The sequence below is a fragment of the Otolemur garnettii genome, unplaced genomic scaffold, assembly GCF_000181295.1.
Source record: "Otolemur garnettii isolate 467f Iridium unplaced genomic scaffold, OtoGar3 scaffold00105, whole genome shotgun sequence".
In the NCBI taxonomy this organism is placed as follows: domain Eukaryota; kingdom Metazoa; phylum Chordata; class Mammalia; order Primates; family Galagidae; genus Otolemur; species Otolemur garnettii.
Genome location: NW_003852500.1, coordinates 3,249,095 through 3,275,144, shown reverse-complemented (window position 1 = coordinate 3,275,144; position 26,050 = coordinate 3,249,095). Strand labels below are relative to the sequence as shown.

Sequence of the window (26,050 nt, the reverse complement as noted above, 5' to 3'; positions counted from 1 at the left end):
CCAAGACATCTGAGTTCACTGGGCTTTAACTTCAGCTCCTGGTCTCAGAAATTGGCTAGAGAGAGCCAGAGACCCAGCCAAGAGTCATGGGACCGGCACCTAGTTATCCAGTGTGGGTCTGAGGCGAGCAGGGCAGAGCCCCTTGACTTGCCCCAAGGGTGGATTTGTGGCCAGGATGAGGTCACCACCACCAAGCTGACTTCCTGGGTTTCTTTCTCTTTCATTTTGACTTGCCCTAGTATGGGATGTAACACTTGCCTTTTTTTTTTCTTTTTCTTGCTTAGATTCAATGTGTTCAGGGTGGGGACGGGGCAGCTGGGACTCGCCAGTGGCGCAGAGGCTCCCCTGGGACTGCAGGCCTCCACGTGGACACAATGGGGGGGCCTGTGACAAGGCTCTCCTTCCTCTTTCTCCTGCTGTCCAGGCAAAGTGGTGAGTTCCCCATCCTGGCATGGCACTGCTTCTCTTGCTGGGGGTAGGGATGTGTGTGTGTGTATAGAGGGTTATGGGCCTGGTTTGAAGGTTGGTTACCTTTTCTCTGTTCCTCAGTCTTTCCCTCTGTCAAATGGGAGATAGCTGATCATGGTTATTTGGTCAGACTTGGATAATCTCTCCTTCTGTCTTGATTTTCTCTTCTGTGAAATGGACTACATATTTCACACTTCCCGGAGTTCAATAAGTATATTATATATAATGCATACAGGATACAGTGTACATACATAATATATTGTATACAGTTGTTCCATGGAGGTTTGGTTCCAAGACCCCCTGCAGGTATTTAAATCTTTGGATGCCACTCCATATAAAATGGTGTAGTATTTGCATCTAACCACATCTTCCTATACAATTCAAATCATCTCTAAAAGCCAATGTGATGGCTCATCCTCTAATCCAGCACTTTGGGAGGCCAAGTTGGGAGGATCACTTGAACTCAGGAGTTTGAGACAAGCCTGAGCAAAAGCAAGAGCCTATCTCTGAAAAAAAAAATAAAGAAAATTTATTCAGGTGCGGTGGCACAGTCCCCTACTTGGGAGGCTGAGGCAGGAGGATTCCGTGAGCCCAAGAGGTGGAGGTTGCAGGGATCTATGATGACACCACTGTGCTCTAGCCAGGTGACAAAGTGAGACCCTTTCTCTAAAAAATATACATAGATCATCAATGGATTACTTATAATACCTAATACAGTGTGAATGCTATATAAATAGTTGTTATACTGTATTGTTTAGGGAACAGTAGCAAGGGAAAAAGTCTACGTATTCCGTACAGATGAAACTTTTCTTTTAGCATATTTTCAGTCTGAGGTTGGTTGAATCCACAAATACAGAACCCATAGCCCATCTTGTGACATCTGGTGAGAAGGAGCTCAGTCCACCATGGATAGTTAGGTTTGGACTAACTATTGCCGCTGTGTGACTTTAGGCAACTTGTTTGTCTCTCTGTGCCTCACTTTTCCTCTCTGTACATTGGACATCAGAAGGGAGCTGATTCTTTAGATGCAACAGAATATGTGCAAAGTGCTCAGGGCAGGGGCAGCCACTCTGCAGGGCTTCAGGGCCTTTGGGGGCCTTGCATGGTGGGAGACCAGCATTGAGGCGAGGGAGCCTAGATTCTTTTTGAGGAGTAGCCCACAGGGTAGCTTGCTGATGGTGGCAGTGAGTGGTCAGCCCTAGTTATAGGAAGGAGGTGCGTGGGCTTTAGGGTGCAGGGGGGTGGTGGATCTGTGTCATCACAGAGAGACATGATGGTAGATAGATGGACAAATGGGTTGGTGATGGACAGATGAATGGGCGGGTGAATAGGTGGGTGGACGGGTGGATGAGTGGGTGTGTGGATGGATGGATGGATGAATGCTTGAATGGATGGTTATGTGGCTGGGTGGGCCAAGTGGTGACATGAAAGGATGGAAAACTTCTGGGCTGAAGCGATCCTCCTGCCTCAGCCTTGTGAGTAGCTGGGACGACAGGCAGCTGTTACCCGCGGTAGAGTGTTGTGTCATAGCTCTCAGCAACCTCAAACTCCTGGGTTCAAGCAATCCTTTTGCCTCAGCTTCCCAAGTAGCTGGGACTATAGGGACCTACCACAAAACCTGGCTAATTTTTCTGTTTGGTAGAGATGGGGTCTCTCTTGGCTGTAGCTGGTATTGAACTCCTGACCTGAAGTGATCTTCCTGCTTCAGCCTCCCAAAGGGCTAAGATTACAGGCATGAGCCACCACTCCCAGCCTCCCCCAAGAATTCTGATCTGCCTGCAGAGTTCCGGGCAGTTTCTCATTGTGTGAGTGCTGTGGGATGCTGGGCTCTGCCTGATCCTATCTGCATACTCCTCCCTTCCTCTCCCTTCACCACCCTTCTCCTCCCTTCCCCTCCCTTCCCCTCCCTTCCCCTCCCTTCCCCTCCCTTCCCTTCACTTCCTTCCCTTCCCTTCCCCTCCCCTTCTCCCCTCTCTCTCTTTTGACAGGGTCTTGCTCTATAGCCCCAAGTAGAATACAGTGGCATGATCATATCTCACTGCAACTTCAAACTCCTGTCCTCAAGTAATCCTCCCACCTTGGCTACCCAGAGTGCTGACATTATAAGCATGAGCCACAACACCCAGCACTGCTTCCTCTGTCACCCAATTCCACACCTGGAAGACACTGGCACTCCAGAGGGGCATGGGGCAGCCAGTGGCCCAGGGAGGTTGCTGCCTCTTGGGGAACTGTCCATGGCTCCACTGCTGATAGGTTATGTGCCTGCCTGGGCTGGCTCAGGATCCTCTCTCTCCAGTATACCCTGCAGTTCTGCCTCTACTCCCTCTTCCCAAAGTGGCTTAAGACGCTGCTGGCATCCCAGCACGACCTGCTGTTTTCTGTGCTTTACTGCTGGGGGAACCTCCCTATCAGGGCCCCCAATTATGTATCTCAGTCTCCACTGTAGACTTTCCACCCAGCCTCCAAAGACTAATGGGTGGTAGATAGATGGACAAATGGGTTGGTGATGGACAGATGAATGGGTGGGTGAATAGGTGGGTGGATGGGTGGATGAGTGGGTGTGTGGATGGATGGATGGATGAATGCTTGAATGGATGGATGTGTGGCTGGGTGGGCCAAGTAGTGAGATATGAAAACATAGATGGGTGGATAGATGGATGGAAGATGGATGAAAAGGTGGATGGTTGAACGGAAAGATGTGTGACTGGGTGGATAGATTGGTGGAGTAGATGGATGGGCAAATGAATACATAGATGGGCGGGTGAGTACACAGAGGGAAAGGTGGGTGGGTGGGCTGATGGTCACTTGATAGACCCCCAGTCTGAGCCCTTGTCCCCACAGTGCAAGGCCAGGATGTCATTATCTCTTTGTTGCCTTTGCAGCTGCCTGTGGGACAAATGAGTGCTGTTTCCAGGACCCACCATATCTGGACGCACACTCAGGTTTGGGCTAGTCCTTCACTGGAGGTGGAGGGCCATGCCAAGCTGTTCCTGACCCCATCCTCAGACACCCTCCACCCAGCCAAAGACCCAGCCCCACCTATGGTCTTGGGGGTCCCAGTCCATTTTCACCAGGTTCAGGGTGACTGAGAGCAGTCACCTGAGTCCTGTCTTTTTCCTACCAGGGTCACAGGGCTGGTGTCTGTATCTGTTCAGATTGGTCAGTGCATGGGACAAAGCACCTTAAGCATTCTGAAGTCCCCCCACCAGCTCACAGCAGGCATTGCTGGAACATTTATGTTCGTAATGCACTCTACAGAGGGTCTGGGCACTGAACAGGCATGTCATCCATTAATTCATTCAGTTACCATTTATAGAGCACCTACCATGTGCAGACACGGTTCTAGGCATAGGGGATCAGCTGTGAGCCCCACTGGCCTCTGCAGGCAAACGAATGTCCATACTGCATATAAGGACATGTGTGGAGAAACAGAGGAGGGTGAGGGTTAGACAGACAGGAGACTGCTTTGGGTTGGCTGGTGGTTGAGGAAATGACCCTGAAGAGGAAGGGTGTTCCAGACAGAGGGCGTATCATGTGCGAATCCCCTGAGGTGGGAGTAAAGGTGGCACATCTGAGAGCCGGTAAGGAGGATGGTGGGACAGGAGTAGGCTGAGCCAAGGGATAGCAGGAGACAAGGCCAGGAGGGCACAAAGAGGGTGCTGGGAGCCACAGCAGGTTTAGGCTGAGGTGATACTGTAAGCTGTAAGTGTCACAAAGATTTGTCCTAGGTGCAGAGACTTCCTGCCCCCAAGCACATATACATTGGTCTGTTCCAAAACGTATGGGATCTTTTCCAGGTTCAGCTTTGGGCCCCAGGAACCTGAGCTGCTATCGGATATCTTCTAGCGCCACTTATGAGTGTTCCTGGCAGTATGAGGGCCCCACGGCTGGGGTCAGACACTTCCTGATGTGCTGGTGAGCACCCCACCTCTGTTTTCAAACCCTCACCCAACATCCTACCTTGCTCCTGCCTCCCCTGCCGCTGCTGTGTTCCTGCTCTCAGATGCATGAACTTGGTCATGTTATTGCCTCTCCTTGGGCCTCAGTTTCTTATCCAAGAAGGGAGGGTTGGGGACACTGTGCAGAGTCAGTGAGGGTGGGCATTCCAACATGGGTGGCCATGAGGGTGTCTGTATTCCTCCCTTCTTCCTCTCCCTTTCACTTATTTATCCATCCATCCAGCCAGCCATTCATCTACCCATTCATTCCTTTCTTCCCTCTGTGGCAGCCCATAGCCCATGTTGGAAGACTCTGGGGTCCTCAAACCCCACAATCCCAGGCTGATACCCAAGGAACCCCCAAGCTAGGAGAGGGGAAACAGAAGGGCAGAAAAGGATTCTGGGATGTGATGCACAGGGTCTGCTGTGGTTACCGAGACTTTGGAGTCCTCTTAGGACCCCATACTTGGCACCGACATCCTCCTTCCTGCAGCCTAAGTCCCGGGCACTGCTGCTACTTTACCGCGGGCGCAGACACCAGCCGGCAGTTCTCTGACCAGGATGGGGTGTCTGTGCTGTATAATGTCACATTTTGGGTGGAATCCCGGGTCGCGAACCGGACAGAGAAGTCACCTGAGATCACCCTGCAGCTCCACAGCTCAGGTCAGCAACCCGTTCTCCTCCCTATTCCTTCTACACACAGAGAAGTCACCAGGGCCCAAGTGTGGATCTGGGGGGATTCCAGGCCCCTGGCAAGGGGCTTGATACTTCTAGATATTGCCGCATTAAACACTGTGTGTGGCATGAGATTTTTCATGAGCCCCTTACCATTCCACTCTTGTTGGACACTTAAGATTGTTTCTGGTGTCTGTGATCCACAATGCTGCCAGGACCCTGTTGGGCTTTTAATATCTGTTTTTATGACTCAGCAACATGTCTTGGCATGCAGCTGCAGAGCTGCTCCTATGTATCATACTCAGTCACAGGGGATGTGGGCAAAGCTGAGAAGGCCTGGCACTCGAGTTAGGCGAGTGGGGCATCTGCCTTTGGCACGAAATGTAGGGAGGTGCCAAAAATTTCAGTCGTCAGCAGCAGCAATACTGTAATAACAATATTTTAAAAATCAAAATTAGTGCAAAAAATATATGTGATGAACAAAATGTCAATTCTTTTTTGAGACAAAGTGTCACTCTTGTTACCCTGGGTTGAGTGCCATGGTATCATAGTTCACAGCAAGCTCAAACTCTTGGGCTTGAGCAATCCTCTTGCCTCAGCCTCCTGAGTAGCTGGGACTACAGTCGCCCACCACAGCACCCAGCTAGTTTTCCTATTTTTAGCTATTTCTATTTTTCTATTTTTTCACTTTTGCTCAAGCTGGTCTTGAACACCTGAGCCCAGGCAATCCACCCACCTTGGCCTCCCAGAGTGCTAGGCTTACTGGCCTGAGCCTTCACACCTGGCTGGAATTTTATTTTATTTTTCATTTATTTATTTCAGTGATGGGGCTCAAAATGTCAATTTTTAAAAGAAATGCAGGGTCTGACACTGTGTTTGTACAACCTCGCCTCTCTACCCTCACCCTAACCTCAGCCCTGTTCCCTGCCTTCACGGAGTCCAAGTTGAAGTGGTGGCAATGAACAAGGCATGATGATTATACGTGTACATAGTAAGACTCTACTAGGAGATGAGGGAGGCCTCTAGCTGGAATTGAGCCCTGAAGGGGAAAAGGATAAAAAGTAGCCAGCAGAGGTGGTGCCTGTAGCTTAGTCAGCAGGGCGCTGGCCACGTACACCTAGGGTGGCGGGTTTGAACCCGGCCTGGACCTGCTAAGCAACAATGGTAACTGCAACCAAAAAATAGCAGGGTGTTGTGGCCAGCACCTGTAGTCCTAGCTACTTGGGAGGCTGAGGCAAGAGAATCCCTTAAGCCCAAGAGTTTGAAGTTGCTGTGAGCTGTGACATCACAGCACTTTACCAAGGGCGACATAGTGAGACTGTCTCAAAAAAAAAAAAAAATGAAAGAAAGAGAGAAAGAAAGAAAGAAATCAAGTATAGTATGATCAAGGTGCAGCAAGAATGCTTTATGTCTCTATTTAGTTCAGGCTCCTTGAAATGGGCCTAAAAATTTAACAAGATTTCTTTAACAGTCCTCCCCCCCAAATGGAATCAATTACCCTGTCTCCAGCAATTTACAAAAGTCCTGTCTCACCACAGCCTTGCCAGCAATAGGTATTAATATTTTATAGATATCATCATTAATAGCTTCTGGTATATAAATCTTGATTCATTGAATCACAGAATACCAGGCTTAGCTGGGACCTGCAAGGGTGTCCATAATTCACATTTAGGGGACTTAGTTGGCTACCTTAGTTGGTTAATTGGTTAGTGAGCCAATTTTCTGGAATTTTTGAGACCTGTCAACACACACACACACACACACACACACACACACGTGGACTGCCACTCCCCAATCTTCCAATCTTCATCTCTGCTTCTAGTTAAATATGACCCTCCTGGGAAAGACATCAAAGTGTCCAAGTCATCGGGACAGCTGCTGATGGAGTGGGAGACCCCAGCCCACCAGGATAATGCCAAAGTACAATTCCGGTACCGGACAGCCAACGGCCCGTGGAAGTTGGTGAGTTTATTTCCCAGGTCAGAGGTGGCCACAGGCCACTCCAGGATTGCCTCCTCCAAATCAGTCTCTAAATCCACACTATGGATGAGCCTGGAGAACATTATGCCCATGAAGTAAGCTGGCGACAGCCATCACCTCTCCACTCTTGCCCTGTGTCTAGTCCTTGGGGTCAGATTTGTGACCTCCCCTCACACCCTCCATGGCTCCCTGTTACCCTCAGGAAAGTGTCCTCATTCTCAGCCTCCATCACCTTCCTTGTGCTTTCTGTGACGCCCTCCTGAATGGCCGCCATTCTTTGCCCATACCTTGGGTTTCCGGCCTCCTTGCTTTTGTACCTGCGGGTGCCTTCACCTGTACACCCTCCCCTCCATCTGAGCACATGCAAATCCAGCCCAGCCCTCAGGGTCCAGCCCCAGGGCCACCCAGAAAGCTACTGTTCCATTCATCTATTCATCCATCCCATCTCTGACCTCATTCCCAAGGGTCCCCCAGTTTAGGGGACACAGAAGCCCCACCCCACCCTCTAAACTGTGGCCAATCTCTTCCTCAGACTGGGAATATCCTGAGGGCAAGAAGCTACCCCAGCTTCAGCCCCATCTCCCTTCCAAACATTGTGTCCCTCCCTGAACCTCAGTCTTCCCATTAGGTAAATGGGCATAAAATCAGCCTGTGATAGGTGACCTAGGACCCCTGATTGAAGGAATATCTCTTCATGTTTTATTTGAAGCCCCCTAAATATACTCTTCCTTAGACCCTTTTAGCCCCCTTAATAGATGAGGAAGTTGAGGCTCAGGATATTGACAAACATGGTTAGGGTAACACAGAGAGTGTAGGACAGGCTGAGTCCAACACCACAGAGAGAATTGAGAGTTACCATTTTCTCTCCTAAAATAATGTTTAAACATAAACTGTTTCTTTTGGAATAATCTCAGATCCTCAGAAAAGTTACAATATAAAGTACTGGCTGGACACAGTGGCTCACGCCTGTAATCCTAGCACTCAAGGAGGCCAAAGAGGGTGGATTGCCTGAGCTCAGGAGTACAAGATCAACTTGAGCAAGAGCAAGACCCCATCTCTACTAAAAACAAAAAAAACTAGCCAGGTGTTGTGGCAGGCACCTGTAGTCCCAGCTACTTGGGAGGCTGAGGCAAGAGGACCGCTTGAGCCCAGGAATTTGAGGTTGCTGTGAGGTACAATGCCACAGCACTCTAACTAGGGCAACAGAGTGAGACTTCATGTCAAAGAAAAAAATACAATACAAAGTACTACAGATAGCTTCCATATACCCTTTACCCAAATTCCTCTGATGATGATGTCTTACATAAATTCCAGATATTATTTGGCTGTCACTGATTTTCCCATGAATGTTCTTTTTCTGTTCTGGATCCAATCTAGGGTGCTGCATTGTATTTAGTAAGATAATTTTTTAAAATTTAAAACAGCAAATTTTCAACATCAAAATGTAAAATAATGTATAAATATGTTCTCATTCTAGGGCGACTGTAAACCCCAAAATGATACGGGTGAGAATAATACTAGTAGTAACAAGAACAACAGCAACAGCTACAGCGAGTTAACATTAATTGAGCACCTACTGTATGCTGGGTCCAATGTTAAATTCTTTGTATACCCCTTGCCCTGCTCTGTAGTTAAGAATTGGATTATCACCATCTCACAGGTGAGAAAACAACTTAAAGGTTGGGGGATGAGAAACCATTGGCCAAGGTCACAACCCAAGGGGTTTCCAGGACTTGAACCCAGGATAGGAGCAGAAGTGGATGATCCTGAAGGCCCAGTGAGGACAGGGCCAGGCCTGTTCCTCCTGAGTCTCCAGGGCTGGCACATGATTATGCACACAGCTGGAACTCAATAAATGCACAATGGCTAAGTAAACAATGCCTAGTCCTGAGCAATTCCCACACCTGCAGTTTGATTTGCCTCTCCCCAGAGTCCTGTGTCTGCCCCCTGGAGATGGAGGTGGCCAGGGAATTTCAGCTACGAAGAAGAAGACGAAGAGAGCACCCCCGGCTGGGGGTCCTGGAAGTTCCCTGGAGCAGCTGGAGCAGTCCTGTGTGCATCCCCCCTGGTGAGAGTGCCTTGGGTCACAGCAGTGAGGGCAGGCCTTAGAAATAAGGCAGTAGGTACTAGAAACAAGGCAGTGGTGGCTGGGTGCGTTGGCTCACATCTGTAATCCCAGCACTTTGGGAGGCTAAGGTGGAGGATCACTTGAGGACAGGAGTTTGAGACCAGCCTGGGCAACAGCAAGACCCTCATCTCTACAAATAAATTAAAAAATTAGGTATGGTGGCTTGGCACCCGTAGCACCATGGTTATAGTGCCAGCCACATGCACCAAGGCTGGCAGGTTTGAGCCCAGCCTGGGCCAGCTAAAGAACAATGACAACTGCAACAAGAAAATAGCCAGGTGCTGTGGTGGGCACCTGTAGTTCCGGCTACTTTGGAGGCTGAGGCAAGAGAATCACTTAAACCCAAGAGTCTGAGGTTGCTGTGAACTGTGACACCATGGTACTCTACTGAGGGCAACATCATGAGACTCTGTCTCAAAAAAAAAAAAAAAAAAAATTAGATGTGGAGGCATGTGCCTGTAGTCCCAGCTTCTCAGGAGGCTGAGGTGGGAGGACCACTTGAGTCTAGGAGTTTAAGATTGCTGTGTGTTAGGCTGATGTCACTGCATTCTAGCCTGGGCAGCAGAGCAAGAACCTGTTGAAAGAGAGAGAGAAGGAATGGAGGGAGGGACAAGAGGGGGGTATTAGAAATAAGTAAGTGGGAGAAATTAGTGTTCAGACCCTCCCAATGCAGTACCTGGCCTTTAGGAGTTTATCAAGTAAGAACCATCAAGTCAAGCCTCACAGTGTCTTAAGGACAATGTCACCTCCCTGGGGAGCTCAATGGGCTGTGCCCCTAACTCTGGGCAATGGGAAACGAATAGGGCCATAACTCTGCCAAACACATGTTTGTGTTCAAAGAAAAACTTGGAGAAAACAAAACAAACAAAAAAACCCAAAAAGAAAAAAAAAAAAAACCTCAGGCAACATGAAGTCACAGTGACAGTTATCCCCGAGAATGGAGAGGCAAGGAATACTGGTTTCCCTTCTGCCATTTTTCTTCCCTTTCTGTCTTTGGGACAGTAAGCAAGTTTCACTTGGTAAACGTGGCAAGTTCATAATTTATAAAGAAAACTTCTCTCAGTCTTTTTCTCCTTCCAATTCATCCTGTTGGTTTGGTTCTGGTTGTAGAACCACCCCCACAGCCAGAGGCGAGGTTATCAGTGGAGCAGCTTGGCCAGAATGGGAAGAGGAAGCTCACCCTGGACTGGCAGGTAAGGGGACCATTGCGGGGCTGTGGTGTGGCCTGGGACAGACAGCAAGAGACAAAAAGTTGGCTCTGCGCCTGTGGCTCAAGTGGCTAAGGCGCCAGCCACATACACCTAAGGTGGCGGGTTCGAATCCAGCCCAGGCCTGCCAAACAACAATGCTGGCTGCAACCAAAAAGTAGCCGGGCGTTGTGGCTGGCGCCTGTGGTCCCAGCTACTTGGGAGGCTGAGACAGGAGACTTGCTTGAGCTCAGGAGTTGGAGGTTGCTATGAGCAGTGAAGCCATGGCACTCTACCCAGGGGGACAGCTTGAGGCTCTGTCGCAAAAAAAAAAAAAAGACAAAAAGTTGGAGGGGAGCGAGAAGTGGGGGATGGAGGGACATAAGTGTGGAGGTGGCAGGGACTGGGCAGATTATAGATTTAACTTGGAAGGTAATGGGGGAGGGGCAAAGAGTGTGTATGAGCGGGAAAAGGACATTCAGGTGTTTACAGGCATTCTTTGGCTCCTATGGTGGGGGGACTATTGTCCCTCCTATGGTGGGATTGGGCAGAAGCCAGAAGGCCAGCAAGGAGGTGATAGTAACTGTATTAACACAGGTGAGAGATTATTGCTTTAAGTCCCAAAGCAACCCCATTAATTGTAGTCTAATTTGCTCCATTATATAGGGAAGGAAACTGAGGCACAGAGGGAAATTCTCTATAGGGTAAAAGTGACTAATAGTCCACCCACCGATTTCACTTTAGTTGACCTAGCCACATCCGTAATGAGTTACTGTAAGCCCATTACTATAGGGCTGCAGCAAAACTCCTTCATATCCCATGGTTTCCTCTAATTTGAATTCCTTTTCTTAGGAAAGGCTTTTTAGGCTTGAGGTAACTGGGTCCAAAAGTGAAAACTTTTCCCCCCTGGTTTTCAGTAGGTTTTGTCAATCCCCCACCCCCAAAATCTGGATGTGAATGCCTGTTCCCCAGCATTGAGGTTTATTGTTTTTTTAATTTTTGGTGCATGTCATTGGCTGTGGCCCTTGGTCAAGTCTGTCTTCCAGCATGTGTTCTGCTGAATACCCATGGGATGATGAGTATGATAAGGTCCCCACAATTTGTCTCTCATACAACAGCCCAAACAGCATGAGCTACCAGAAGGCTGCCAAGGGCCTGTGTCTGATGCAGTGGTGACCTATCGAGTGTACCTGCACATGCTGTCCTGCTCTTGTAAAGCCACAGCCACCAGGACCCTACGCCTGGGAAAAAACATCTCTCTCTCGGGTGCTGCCTACAATGTGACAGTTGTCTCCAAGAATCTATTCGGGTTTGGCCTGAACCAGACATGGCACATTCCTGCCTACAACCACACAGGTGCCTTCTCTGGGAGGGGAGGGTGACGGGAGGGCCCTTCGGAGCTGAGCACCTACTCTGAGCGTCAGCTAGACCAGGGTAAGATGAGTGAGGCAGAAAAAGTAAAGGGGAAGCCTAATTTAGGGATGTGTCAAAAATTTAAGCAGTCAAGATCCGTAATGCTATAATGCAATCTTTTTCACTCTGTCACCCAAGCTGGATTGCAGTGGTGTCATCATATCTCACAGCAACCTCAAGCTCCTGGGCTCAAATGATCCTCCTGCTTCAGCCTCTCAAGTAGCTGGAACTACAGGTGTGCACCACCATGCCTGCCTAGTTTAAAAAAAAATTCTTTTTGTAGAGATAGGGTCTTGCTATGTTGCCCAGGCTGGTCTTGAACTCCTTGCCTTAAGTGATGCTCTTACCTTGGCCTCCCAGAGTGCTAGGATTACAGATATGAGCCACCATGCCTAGCCATATAATGCAATATTTATAAAAGAGTCTAACCAACAAACTATTGCCCAAGCTGGCCACATGTTCTTGTAACTAAAGTTTTATTGGGAGCAGGCCAGGATCAGGGTAAGGTGAGCAAGGCAGAGTTCTGCAAGTATAGGGTAGAGGTGATCCTGTCTTTATTTTATTAATCTAAAATTCACATAGCCAAATTAACCATTTGAAAGTGAGCAATTCGGTGATGTTTAGTACATTCACAAGGCTGTACACCCATCAGCTCTATCTAGTTCCAGAACATTCCATGCCCCCCAAAGGAAACCCTGTCCACATTAGCGGTCACTCCTTGTTTCCCCTTCCTCCCTCCCTCTCTCTCTTGCTCTTTCCCCCTTCCTCTCCCAGCCCCAAGCAGCCACTAATCTGCTTCCTGTCTCTGTGGATTTGCCTGTTCTGGACATTTCTTTCTTTCTTTCTTTTTTCTTTTTTTTGAGACAGAGTCTCACTTTGTCACCCTTGGTAGAGGGCTGTGGTGTCATAGCTCACAGCAACCTCAAACTCTTGGGTTCAAGGAATCCTCGTGCCTCAGCCTCCCAAATAGCTGGAATTACCGGTGCTCTCCAACAATGCCTGGCTATTTTTAGAGATGGGATCTCAGTCTAACTCAGGCTGGTCTTTAACTCTTGAGCTCAGGCAATCCACCTGCCTCAGCTGCCCAGAGTACTAGGATTGTAAGTGTGAGCCACTGTGCCTGGCCTTGGACATTTCTATAAATGGACATTTCCATAAGTGGTGCACTAATTAAAGGCTTCCCCTTTAATTAGGCCTTTGTGACTGGCTCCTTCAGTAGCATGTTTTCAAGGTCCATCCACATTGTGGCAAGTGTCGGTGCTTCATTCCTTTTTACGGCTGAGTAACGTTCCACTGCACGGATACGCCACATTTCGTCCATTCATCAGTTGATGGACATTTGGATGTTTCTACCTTTTGACTGTTATAAGTAGTACTCACCATATATTTTTGTGTTCATTTTGATTTGTAATTAAATATTAATTACATTACATTAAAATATTGGTTTATCTTGATGACTAAGCTTCTTGGTGCCCCCTTAAATTTTATGCCTGAGTATCCAGCAACACTATAAGGGTGGGGCTGTCACAATGATGTCCATTTTAGAGATGAGACAACCAAGACTCAGACAGGAGAAGCCACATACCCGAGTATCCAGTCCCTGTGATTAGGGCCACTGTCTTGCTGAGTGGCCTCAGGCTGGTGGCTTTCTCTCTGTGAGCTTGTTTCTGCATCTATAAAATGGGGTGATTGTGGTCCCATATTATAATGTAATAGCACCTGCAAAACACTTGGCACTGGCCTGGTACATACAGCCAGTGCTCAATAAATAGTAGTTGCTGGCAGGGTAAGGTGGCTCACACCTCCCAGAATTTTGAGAGGCTGAGGCAGGAGGCTCACTTGACTCCAGGAGTTCAAGACTAGCCTAGCAACATAGCAAGACCTTATCTCTTAAAAAAAAATTTAGGCTCGGCGCCTGTGGCTCAAGTGGCTAAGGTGCCAGCCACATACACCTAAGGTGGCAGATTCGAATCTAGTCCGGGCCTGCCAAACAACAATGACGGTTGCAACCAAAAATAGCCAGGCATTGTGGCGGGCACCTGTGGTCCTAGCTACTTGGGAGGCATAGGCAGGAGACTCGCTTGAGCCCAGGAGTTGGAGGCTGCTGTGAGCTGTGATGCCACAGCACTCTACCCAGGGGGACAGCTTGAGGCTCTGTCTCAAAAAAAAAAAAGTTTAAATTAGCTGGGCATGGTGGCACGTACTGGTAGTCCCAGCTACTTAGGAGGCTGAGCTTGTGAGTCCAGGAGTTGGAGTCTGCAGTGAGCTGTGATCAGGCCACTGCACTCCAGCATGGGCAACAGAGCAAGACCCTGTGTCCAAAAAAATAAAAATAAAACCTAAATGGCAGTTTCTGTGTTCAGTCTTGGAAACAGTACCCACCCCTCTGAGATTGGTGCAGGCATCCTTGATATAGAGAGTAGGAGAGATTTGCCCAGGGACTGAGTAGATGTGTGCTTGTGCCTCTGAGTTTGGCATTAGAACATCAGTGGGGTCCAGTCAGGCCAGGCAGGCTCGGTCTGCATCGCACTCTCCACCAAGTGAGGCAAGCAGTGGGTGTACAGGCATCTGCTACAGCAGGAGCCACCCACCAGGATGGAGGTGGGAGGGATGGCAGCACAGGGAGCTCTGATGGTGGATGTCTTGCCAGGGAGCACATGGCCAAGCAGGAGGAGGATTCAGCTCATTCAAACACACTTTGTGCTCAGCCCCAAGCAGCCCCCAGTGTGGGGATAGGGCCAGACACAATGTCCCCATCCCTGTGTGGTTAGAGTTAGACAAGAGTAAGATATTGGCACCACAGGAGGGGGCTTAGAAGAGTGAAGGCAACTGTTTTGATGTGATTCTCTCATTCTGCTTCCAGAGTTAGTGGCTCTGAATATCAGTGTTGAAGCCAACGGGACTACCATGTATTGGCCAGCCCAGGGTCAGGGAACAACATATTGCATTGAGTGGCAGCCCCAGGGCCAGGATGCGAGCCTCAGCACCTGCACCTTGACTACCCCCCAGGCCCAGGATCCAGCTAGAATGGGTACAGTAATGTTGGTTTTCCTGTCTCTGCCTTTGCTGGCTGGCTCAAACCTACAGGGATTATCCATACGGGATGTCAAAAGGCCAGCAATACATTGCCATTTACCCAAGGTCACACAGAGGTGGGCACAGGCTGAGACTTGGACCTTCTCATCCATGTGGGTTTGTAGCCTTCTATACTCAGCCCTGGGCAGATTGCGCCTGGCGGTTAATGAATCTCAAGTTCCCAGGGTGTTTGTTAAATATTTGTTTGCACTATGGAAGGTGGAAGCTAGTGAGATGCTGGTGACAAATTAATAAGGTCTCTGGAGGGTGAGGGGGGCTGCGTGGCCCAGGAAGCCTCTTGCTCTCTCACTTCCTGCTCTGGGCCTCTGAAGCCCCAGCTCAGACTGTTTCTTGAAGAGTTTCCAGACTAGGAAGACAGAGCAGACACAGATGCCCTGGCCCCACAGAGTGAGGGATGGGTTAGAGGAGGACAGGGACAGGTTGGGGGAGTTGCCTAGAGAAAGGACCTTGAAGGAGTGGACATTGGTGCAAGGGCTTTTAAGCATGAATAGGAGTATTCTAGGAGTTCCTGGCAGATGACACAGCCAATACAAAGGTGCAGAGGTAGGAACACAATCTATTTAGTGACCTGGTCCCTGGTTTTCCTTCCAGCAACCCACAGCTGGAGCCAAGAATCTGGGGCGATGGGGCAGGAGGAGTGTTACCGGATCATGATCTTTGCCTCTGCACACCCAGATAAGGCCACTTCATGGTCCACAGTCCTGTCCACTTACTACTTTGGGGGCAATGGTGAGTGGCCCAGACCTGCAGGTTCATCTCCCTAGAGAGAAGTGACTCCAAAGACACCTTGAGCAGCATCACCCCATTTTATAGATTAAAAAACTGAGGGTCAGAGTAGTGAAGTGATGGCAACTGAGACGTGGAGCTGGGATTTGAACCCAAACCCACCTAACTCTGTGGCCAATTTTGCCCCTGTCTCTGGATGGTGCTGGGCTAGGCATTCAGGGAGTGCTCAACCATTGCTCTTGGTATTGACTATGGTGATGGTGCTGGTTGTAGTCTCAAAGGCCGGGACCCCACATCACATCTCGGTGAAGAATTACAGCCTGGACTCTGTGTCTGTGGACTGGACACCATCCCTGCTGAGCGCCTGTCCTGGCATCCTGAAGGAGTATGTTGTACGCTGCCGAGATGAAGACAGCAACCAGGTGTGGGGTATGTGAGGCAGTGCAGGCCCAGGCAGGGGAGGAAGCGGTCTTGCCTCAAGGTCAACCTGGGTACTTCACTGCCCCTCTCTGGGCCTCAGTTTTCCCATCCTTAAAACAAGAGAATTGGACTCAAGCAAGTCAGAGTCTTGCTCTGTCTCCCAGGCTGGAGTACAGTGGTACAATCATAGTTTACTACAGTCTTAAACTCTTGGGCTCAAGGGACCCTCCTGCCTTAGCCTCCCGAGCATCTGGGACTATAAGTGTGCACCACAACACCTGGCTTATTTTTACAATTTTTGGTAGAGGTGGGTCTTGCTATATTGCCTAGGCTGATCTCAAACTCCTGGCCTCAACTGATCCTCTCAGGTAGGCCTCCCAAAGTTCTGGGATTACAGGCACGAGTCACTGTACCCAGCCTGGGCTCAAGGGTCTTGGTCACCCCTTCCAGACTCCCAGAGATGGGTAGGTGGGCATCAGCTAAGTGTTCACAACGTCTCCGGTGCATCTATGGTGACCCCTCATGTGAATCAGCAGCTCAACTCCCATCAAGCAGGGATGACTGTCCTGTTCCCATTCTCTGAGGCCCAGAGAAGGGATCCACCTGCCCAATGATCCAACGAACCCAGATCTAACCTCAGTTAGACATCCCTTCCACCCTTTAGGAGGGAAGGAAATGAGAGGTACAAGGCAGGTTTCATTTCCCACCCTGGGGGACATTTTCCCTGGGACTGCAGATACATTGAGGGTCCCCATCCTTCCTGAGAGGTAACACAGCTTTGCAGATAAAGTCTCACCCATCCTCCTCCTACAGCAACAGGTCAGCAAGACATGAGTTCATGTCCTGCCCTACCCTCACCTATGTACTCCCACCATCACCCAGCACTGGGCCCAGCATGAGGGTGATGGGGCATCAAAGACATAGTTATGCTGCCATCATCCCAGCCACCCCCACTTTGTTTAGAGGGGGAAACTGAGGTCAAGTGGCGGGGGTCAATGACTTGTTTAAGGGGGCACAACTGGAGGCAACCCATTCGCTGAAAATCAACTTGCAGAAAACCAAATTGCTGAGGATCAGGCTTGTGGAAGGACCATTTGGCCAGATTCACCAGTTTCCTCAAAATTTCTTCAGGGGAAGAATCCTGTTGAATATATTCAAAGAATATGGATTTGGAGTTCTAGGAATATTTTCTTCTTGATGACAGCCAGGAATGATATTCTCCCCTTGAGGATTGTTATGAAGATTTTTATTTGTTAGATTCATTCAATTCCGCAAACACTGATCGAGATGCCACTGTGTGTTAGAGGCACTCAAGGATGAAGCAGATAAAGCTAGCCCTAACCAGGCAGTGCCTGTGGCTCAGTGAGTAGGGCGCTGGCCCCATATACCGAGGGTGGCAGGTTCAAACCCAGCCCCAGCCAAACTGCAACAAAAAAAATAGCTGGGTGTTGTGGTGGGCGCCTATAGTCCCAGCTACTCGGGAGGCTGAGGCAAGAGAATCACCTAAGCCCAAAAGCTGGAGGCTGCTGTGAGCTGTGACACCATATCACTCTACTGAGGGCAACAGAGTGAGACTCTATCTCAAGAAAAAAAATAATAACCTAAGAAAAGCTAGCCTTAACCTTGACTCTAAAGACCCAAAAGAAGTGAGGGAGGGAACCGAGTGGGTATCTGGGGGTAAAGGTGAATCAGGCAGGGCAACCACCCATGCAAATGTGGGACTGGGCTGGTACCTTTAGGGAGCACTGAAGAGGCAGATGCGGCTGGAGGGAAGTAAAGAGGTCCCAGGACCCATGGCTGCCTCCCCCTTGCAGAGCAGCTGGTGAAGCCTACAGAGTCCCAAGTCACACTCCGTGGCCTGCGGGCTGGCACAGCCTACACGGTCCAGGTGCGAGCAGACACAGCATGGATCAGGGGTGCCTGGAGCCAGCCCCAGCGCTTCAGCATCGGTGAGTGGAGGGGGCAGGGCCCAGTTATTTACTCAGTGTGCACTAAATCCAGCTTCCCATAATGATCTGGGCAGCCCTGCCCTCACTCACATCCCTCCCCTTGCTCCCTATCACCCTTAGGGGAAAGTCCCAACCCAGTCTGCTCCCACGTCCTTCACCTCCTCTTCCTGCAGTTTCTGTACATGACAATTTCCCCACACTCCAGGGCCCTTGCTCATGCAGGCCTTCCTTGCCCGGAATGTTTGTTTTCCCCATCATCAAACTCCCTATTCATGCCTCAAAACCCAGCTCAAAAAACGCTTCCTTCAGGAAGCTTTCCCTTCCTCCTTCTGCCCATGCCCCCATCTACCATTGCTACTCCTACCTTGTCTAACATCCTGGGGTTAGGGGCATCTGGATCAAGCTCTACCTTCCCCAGCCTTGGGGGAGGCTCCAGGGGAAGAAGAGGGAGAGGGGACTGCTTATTAAGTGGATGAATAAATGAGTGTCTCCCTCATTGAAAGGATAAGAAGGACACAGGCTTTGTTGTCCTAGGGTGCACGGTTGTGAGATATTCAGAGACCAAACGATTCCTGTTCATGCCATGGTGCACTTTAAGTCCCAAGAGAAGCAGCCAGATCCAAGAGAACTAATGAGTCAGACTTGGTATGGGGCAGACAGTTCTGGGTCCAGAGGGCAGCCACAGAGGCTGAATGTACAGGTGCCTAGGTTACAGTGTCCTGAGCACTTACTGTGTGGCAGGCCACTATTCGTCAATAGTGACTGAGAAGGTGGGTTCCATGGTCCCCACTTCCCAGACAAGGAAACTGAGGCATCAAGTTTCTGGAGGGCTCAGTCCTCTCAGTTCCCTTCCTGAACGAGAAGCAGAAGTGTCCCTCCTCCAACCCAAGCTCTCCTACCTCCAGAAGTCCAGGTGTCTGATTTGTTCATCCTTCTTGCATCTCTGGGGAGTTTCGTGAGCATCCTCATCCTGGGCATCCTTGGCTACCTTGGCCTGAACAGGTAACTCACACTTTCTCCCCTGATATGATCCATAATAATGACAGATCCATAATAATAAACCCTCTTATCAAGTAGGTATCTGGTTGTGCCAGCTTTACAGATGAGAAAACAGAGGCCCGCATGGTCAGAAATTGGCCCAGGGCACTTAGCAGTGGGGGTGGAGGTGGGATTTGAATCTGAATCTATAGGACACCTCCCCTCCTTCCCTACTCCAATCCATATCTTCACACCCTTTAAAACCTAATGGAGATGAAAAAGTTAAGTCTGAACAACTGAAAAGTAAGAACAGACAGAAGCACTGCTCCTCTGACTGGCCCCCCTTCCTTCCCAGGGCTGCCCAGCACCTGTGCCCACTCTTGCCCACACCCTGTGCCAGCTCTGCCATTGAGTTCCCCAGCAGCCAGGGGAAGCAGGTAAGGATTCCTTTTTTAACTCCAGGTCCTGTTTTTTGTGTGCAAACTCTGGGCAACCCTTTCCCATTTACAGACAGGCGAGCAGAGGCCCAGAGAGGAACCTCCTGTACAGGTCATTTCCTAGCAAAAGAAACAAAACTCAATTGGCGTCAACAACAACAACAACAACAAAAATAGATGGAAAAAATCCCAGGGAGCTGGGCCTCAGACAGGGCTGAATCCAGGAACTAGGGATCTATCTCTCTGTGCTGCTGTCTTCCTGCAGGATTCTGTCTTGGGCAGGTTGAGGTTTCCCCCGTGGAAGGAGGGTGTCCATTTATCCCCATTAACTGGAACATAATTCTCAGGGCCATCACTGATTGGCTCAGCTTGAGTCACATGTCCTACCTTGAGCCTATAGTTGGAACCAGGAGGCTATAAATTCTAAGTTCCAGGTGGCTCCTGTGGCTCAATGGGTATGGTGTCAGAGCCATATACTGAGGGTGGCAGGTTCAAACCCGGCCCCAGCCAAACTGCAACAAAAAAATAGCCCAGTGTTGTGGCGGGCGCCTGTGGTCCCAGTTACTTGGGAGGCTGAGGCAAGAGAATTACCTAAGCCCAGGAATTGGAGTGCTGTGAGCAGTGTAACGCCACAGCACTCTACCAAGGGCGATAAAGTGAGACTCTGTCTCTACAAAAAATAATAACAATAAAAAATAAATAAATAAAAATTCTAAGTTCTCTGATTGCCAGGGTCAGGGTCACATGACTATTGCGAGAACTTGGGTGAAGCTTTTACTCTGCCCAACCACACCACTTGGTAGAAAAAGAGAAGCAATTTTTTTTTATAGAAAAATGGGGTGTGGGTCATTGGAGCAAAGTCTACCCTCAATTTCATATCAGCATTATAGAGAAGTTAGCCAGCAAAGGCTTGGTCCATTCCATCATTGTGTGGATGGGAAACAGAGCCCTACCCACAGCCTTGGCCCCACTCTGTTTCTCTAGACTTGGCAGTGGATCAACCCCGCCGACTTCCAGGAAGATGTGTCCCTACAAGAGGCCCTGGTGGTGGAGATGTCCTGGGACAAAGGCAAGGGGACTGAGCCTCTCAAGGAGAAGACAGAGCTGCACTGCGGTGCTCCTAAGCTGACCCTGGACACAGAGCTGTCCTTGGAAGATGGAGACAGGTGCAAGGATACCTTGAGTCCGTTGTCCTGGAGCCCAGAGAGTAGGACGGTCAAGGGGACACCTTGCCCAGGCAGCTAGACTCTTGCTGTTCTGGGGAGACCTAGAACACAGAGAGCCAGGTTTGGGATACTTGGTGCCCCTGGGGGCCTGAGGGAGAAACAGGAACATCCACTTCATCTTACAGACAAGAAGACTGACTGTTGCAATCATGATGACTGGTTATTAAGTGCTGATGGCATACCCAGCCCAGCCCATCCAAACATTCACTTGATGCCACACACCCCTAAATCCTCACAATTGCCCCTGCAAGGCATTGTGGCTGGTCCCTTTCATAGATGTGACCACTGAAACTGAAAGTGGGTGAATGGCTCTTCTGGGGCCACACAGCATGGGCAGGAGTCAAATTTGGGCCTGAGTGACTCAGGAGCCCTCCTTCCTCAGACTCTAGCCCTCGTCCCTCCTACCCTGACCTACTCTGTCCAGCACCTATTGCTACATATCTTATGGTGGGGACCTAGAAACCACTGTGAAATAGAAGCTACTGCACATGACAGAACCTCACATTGTCCCATTCTTTAGTAAAATAGATTGGGTGATGGGGGGCAAAGGGGACTCAGATTGGCCCCAGAGCCCTGAACTGGGCATCCTGTCCTAGGAGCACTCGACGGGGGTCTGGATGCAGGATTCCCTGCAGCAGTAGGGGGTCTTGAGCCTTGGCGAATCCAAGTGTGAGGGGCAAGAGGGGCTCTAAACATCCTGGGGAAGATCCCTCCCCAGCCTCAAGTCTGCCCTCCACACCCTGTAAAATATGAGTGATGATAATGCTGAACTCAAAGAGCTGTTCAAAGTCACACTAAATGAGCCTCCTCTTGGGTATATCTTTCCTCTTATTGAAGTTCAAATGACCTGCTCAAAATCCCCACATAGGAGCCTGAAAATTCATTCATTCATTCATTCATCCCACACCCATTTATTAATCTCTCCCTCTGGGTACCCTACAAGGGACCTCCAGTCTGGGGAGGCAGAGCTGAATCAGCGTTCGAAATTCTGCAAAGTCAGGACTGACTAATCAGGGAGATGCATGGTTTGGGGGAAGTGGGGCAGCTAGGTCCCCCCTAACAGAAGCCTTGGTTCACCCCCAGCTTCACGCCCAGCGCCCTGCCGCAGGACCCTTGACTTCCATGCACACCCTGAATCTACCCTCTTCCTGCCCACACCGTCATACTTCCCTGCATCCTACCTTGGCAGCCTGGGTTCTCCCACAAAGCTCTGGGGAGGAGGAAAGGGGGGAACCTTAAAATTCCGCCTGTGATAAACAGATGGTCTCAGATTCCCCCTATGGACACTAGGTGGCAGCAGCGGTGCGTGTCTCCCAGGCCTGGCCCGTCTGGCCTCCCCGTGTCTCCCTCAGGCCTTTGCTAAATAGATTTCTCTGGTTTTGGATGGAGGAGGGAAATTAAACCCCCAAACCTTGTAATCCTAGCACCTGAGGGGCGTAGGCCGGTGGATTGCCTGAGCTCACGAGTTCAAGACCAGCCTGAACCACAGCAAGACCTCATTTCTACAAGTAGCTGGGCATTGTGGTGGGTGCCTGTAGTGCCAGCCACTAGGGAGGCTGAGGCAAGAGGATGGCTTGAGCCCAAGAGTTTGAGGTTGCTGTGAGCTGTGATACCATGATATTCTACCGAGGACAACAAAGCAAGACTCTGTCTCAAAAAACAAACAACAACAACAAAACCCAGAACCACTGAATTTTGTGACAAAAAGGGATTAGCCTCTGGGGAAGAGAGTTCTGGAAGCCAATAGGGCCTAGGGGCAAAACACCCAGGCCTTGCTCCTTTGGGGACCTCATTTCCCCATGGAGCCCTGGTTATTTTGTTTTGTTTTGTTTTTTACTTTTTGTAGAGATGGGGTCTCACTATGTTGCCCAGGTCTGTCATGAACTCCTAGCTCAAACGATCCTCCCACCTCAGCCTCCCAAAGTGCTCGTATTACAGGTGTGAGCCACAATGACCAGCCTTGTCCTCCTCATTCTTTAGGGCAGGCACTAAGAAGGAGGCGGTGTGGGGACAGGACTAAGTGGACAGAAAGAAAGGGATGCTGGGGCAGTGGCCTCAGGACAGTGACCCCACCTCCAGGAACTCCAGGTAGCTCAATGCCCCCTAACACACCATCCTGATCCTAGGCTCACACAGTGTTACAGGACCCACTTTGGTGGCCCCTGGAGTTGGCTCCAAACTCATCCTCCAGACAGTCTTTGGGGCCAAGAGTAGGCGACAGGGCATGTTTATGGAACACTGGCTGGAACTTTTGCTGGAGTGTATGGGGAAAATGAACACTTGGCTTTCACTGGGGGAGACTGAGGTTGAAAGCCTCTTTTCTACCATGGGGAAACCTGCCTGCAAGAGCAGTCTCCACAAAGGACAGCAGCACAGAGAGATGGAATAGCAAGCAGCCCTGATCCAGCCATGCCTGAAACCCAAAACTTTTTTCCATCAGGTTTCCTATATTTAGTTGAAGCTGCTTTGAGTCTTCATTCTGCTGCTAGGAAGGTTCTCTCTGAGCCTCAGCTTGCCTATCTATAAAAAAGGAAGGAGTTTGGAGTCCCTACCCCAGTGATTTTAGAGCAGAGCTCTATCCAGAATTGGCAGAGCTCTGATCCAGAATTTATTGAGCAACTACTTTACAATCCATTACTCCAGGGCTCTTCAGAATGTCTATCCCTCAGATTCTCCCAGCAGTTCCAGAAGTCAGGACTGTGGTAGTCCCAGTTTCACAGTCCAGATTCATTCATTCATTCATTTAAGAGAGTGAAAACACAATATTTGCAATTTTTCCCCCCTTTCTGTAGGATGTGTTTTCACTCACTTAAATAGTGTCCTTGGGAGAAGAGAAGTCTTTCTTACATTTCATGGAGCCCAATTCATCTATTTTTCTTTGTGGCTTGTGCTTTAGGTGTCAGTGTTGAGTGCCTACTGTATGGCAGGCCCTCTCCTGCACAAGTCAGAATCTGCCCAGTCGTGGAGGGAGGTTCCCAGTTGGGTGTGGAAGGCAGACACTAATCAATCATAACACAGATAGTTATAATAAACTTGAAGTGGTAAGTGGGAATGTGAAAAACAGGGAATGAGGGAAGACGTCCTGGAGGAGGCAATGGTAAGGCCAAGATAGTAAAGAGGAGCCAGGACAGTGAATGCAAAGGCTCTGAGGCAGGTGTAACTGAGGCGGGGATATAGAAGTTAAAGCCTACTGGGGGTTAGCCACAGTACATGCCTATATTCCTAGCACATTGGAAGGCCAAGGACTGCTTGAAGCCAGGAGTTCAAGACCATCCTGGACAACAATCAAAAAGCAAAAAAATTAGCTGTGTGTGGTGACTCAAACCTGTAGTCCCAGCTACTTGGGAGACTGACGTGAGAGGATCATTTGAGCCCAGGAGTTCAAGGCTGCAGTGAGCTATAATTGGGCCACTGCATACCAGCATGGGCAACAGAGTGAGACCCTGTCCCCCCCACAGACAAAAAAATCCACCGCGGTCTAGGACACTATGAGTGAGGGTTTTTTTCCTTAGGTTGTTGTATTGGCCAGGCATTGTGGCAGGTGCCTTTAATCCCAGGTACTCAGGAGGCTGAGGCAGGAGGATCACTTGAGCCCAGGAGTTTGAGGTTCAGTGAGCTATGATGATGCCACTACACTCTAGCCAGGCAACAGAGTGAGACTCTGTATTAAAAAAAAAAAAAGTTGTGGGATCTGGAACATCAGAGTCAGAATCTGCTGGCGAGTTGTTCAAACATTCTTCTAGCTGCAGTTCAGCTGATAGCAAGTGATTGCTTTGTCCTTGTTGACCTCAGTACTCTGGTCTGTAAAGTAGATGTAATAAGGCAGTGTCTCCAGAACTCCTTCCTCTTTTCTCCCCTCCCCTCCTCTGTCTCAGCTTTTCTTTATAGTCTCTTCCTTTCTCCAAGGCTCCCAGAAGGAGGTGGGAAGCATGCCTGCATCGGGGAGATAGGTTGCCTCAGTTTACCTCTCCCAGCACCTTTTTCCTCTCTCTCTCCAGCAGACTCACCTGGGTATGCTCAGAAGGAGATGTTGTCTCTGCCTCTGCCCTGGCTGGAGTATCAGAGGCTTCTGGGATTGTGGGCTCCAGGAGATGACCCCTTGACACAGGGGCAGGCAGGGAGCTGAACCCCTTGAGGCTTGGTCCCTTACACTTCATTGCCTGTGCCCCAGATGTCAGGCCGTCATTGGCTAGGAACACCCTTCCCCCAACTCTGCTCTCTGCCTATTCCCCCTTTTTAAAAAATATATTTACACAGCATATAATCCAGTGTACAATTCAGTAGTTTTACTGCAATCACAAGGTTGTGCAACCATCACCAGTATCTAATTCTAGAACATTTTCATCTCCCCAAGTGGAAACCCCATCCCCATTAGCAGTCACTCCCCACTGTCCCTCCACAGCCCCTGGCAGCCCCTAATCTGCTTTCTGTCTCTATGGATTTGCCTGTTCTGGACATTTCCTATCAATGGAATACTGCAATATGTGCCCTTGTGTTCTGATCTTTTGTGAAAGAAACTCAAATGTTTTTAAGGTTCATCCATTTTGTAGCACGGATCAGTGCTTCATTCCTTTTTATGGCTGACTAGCATTCTGCTGTATGGATGGATCACTATTTATCCATTCATGAAAGGCATTCAGGTTGTTTCCATTTTTTGGCTGTTGTGAATAGTGTAGTGATGACCATTTGTGTACAAGTTTAGGCATGAATATCTGTTTTCAGTTCTCTTAGGCATATACCTAGGGGTGGGGCTGCTGGTCATATGCTAATTCTATGTTTAACTTATTGACGAACAGCCAGACTTCTCCATAGCAGCTGTACCATTTTACATTCCCTCGAGCAATGCATGAGATGAGGGCTCAGATTTCTCCATAACCTCGTCAACACCTGTTATTTTCTTTTTTCCTTTTTTTTTTTTTTTGATTATAGGATTATAGCTGCCCTAGTGGGTGTAAAGTGGTATGTCCTTGTCATTTTAATTTTCATTTCCCTGGCTGTGCTTTAGGTGTCACAGCTGAGAATTCTCCTGATCTTTGATTTACTTCTTTTGCAGACACCTCTACCCATCCTCTCCTCACCCAGCCTCTCTCACTGGCCGGCCCTGAACCCCCACAACCCGGATGGGGTGTCTGCATCTGGCTCTGTCCCCACTTGGACACCTGTTGGGCAGGTCTTGCCTGCAGGGACAGACACTGAGCAACCTTCATCAGTGTTGAATAATGGAGCAGTCGGAACCTTGGCAGGCATGTGGGAAACCCCGCCCAGCCTAGGTGCCCCTTCATTGCCTGGGGCGATGTGCCCTCCATGGCCATGCAGAGGGGTTGTGACCAAGCTAGGCCCCACTTTCCAAAGGGGAAATTGAGGCCCAGGGGACTGGGTGGGGAGGGAACATGGGACCTGCCTGGTCTTGGGTCTTGGTGGTTAAGGCC

The 26,050-nt window shown here is 49.5% G+C and overlaps 1 protein-coding gene across 1 annotated transcript; it reads left to right on the top strand.

Moving 5' to 3' along the window:
* Window positions 1-307: 307 nt before the first annotated feature.
* On the top strand, window positions 308-25,733 carry IL12RB1 (interleukin 12 receptor subunit beta 1). Its single transcript, XM_012809392.2, has 17 exons — window positions 308-432; window positions 3,351-3,410; window positions 4,266-4,383; window positions 4,900-5,069; window positions 6,904-7,043; window positions 8,539-8,566; window positions 8,992-9,129; window positions 10,300-10,382; window positions 11,495-11,732; window positions 14,653-14,820; window positions 15,477-15,614; window positions 15,885-16,040; window positions 17,846-17,980; window positions 18,886-18,982; window positions 19,314-19,395; window positions 20,380-20,561; window positions 25,675-25,733. The coding sequence occupies exons 1-17, from the start codon at window positions 375-377 to the stop codon at window positions 25,724-25,726; spliced, it is 2,043 nt and encodes a 680-aa protein (XP_012664846.2). The 5' UTR covers window positions 308-374; the 3' UTR covers window positions 25,727-25,733.
* The last annotated feature ends 317 nt before the right edge of the window (window positions 25,734-26,050 follow it).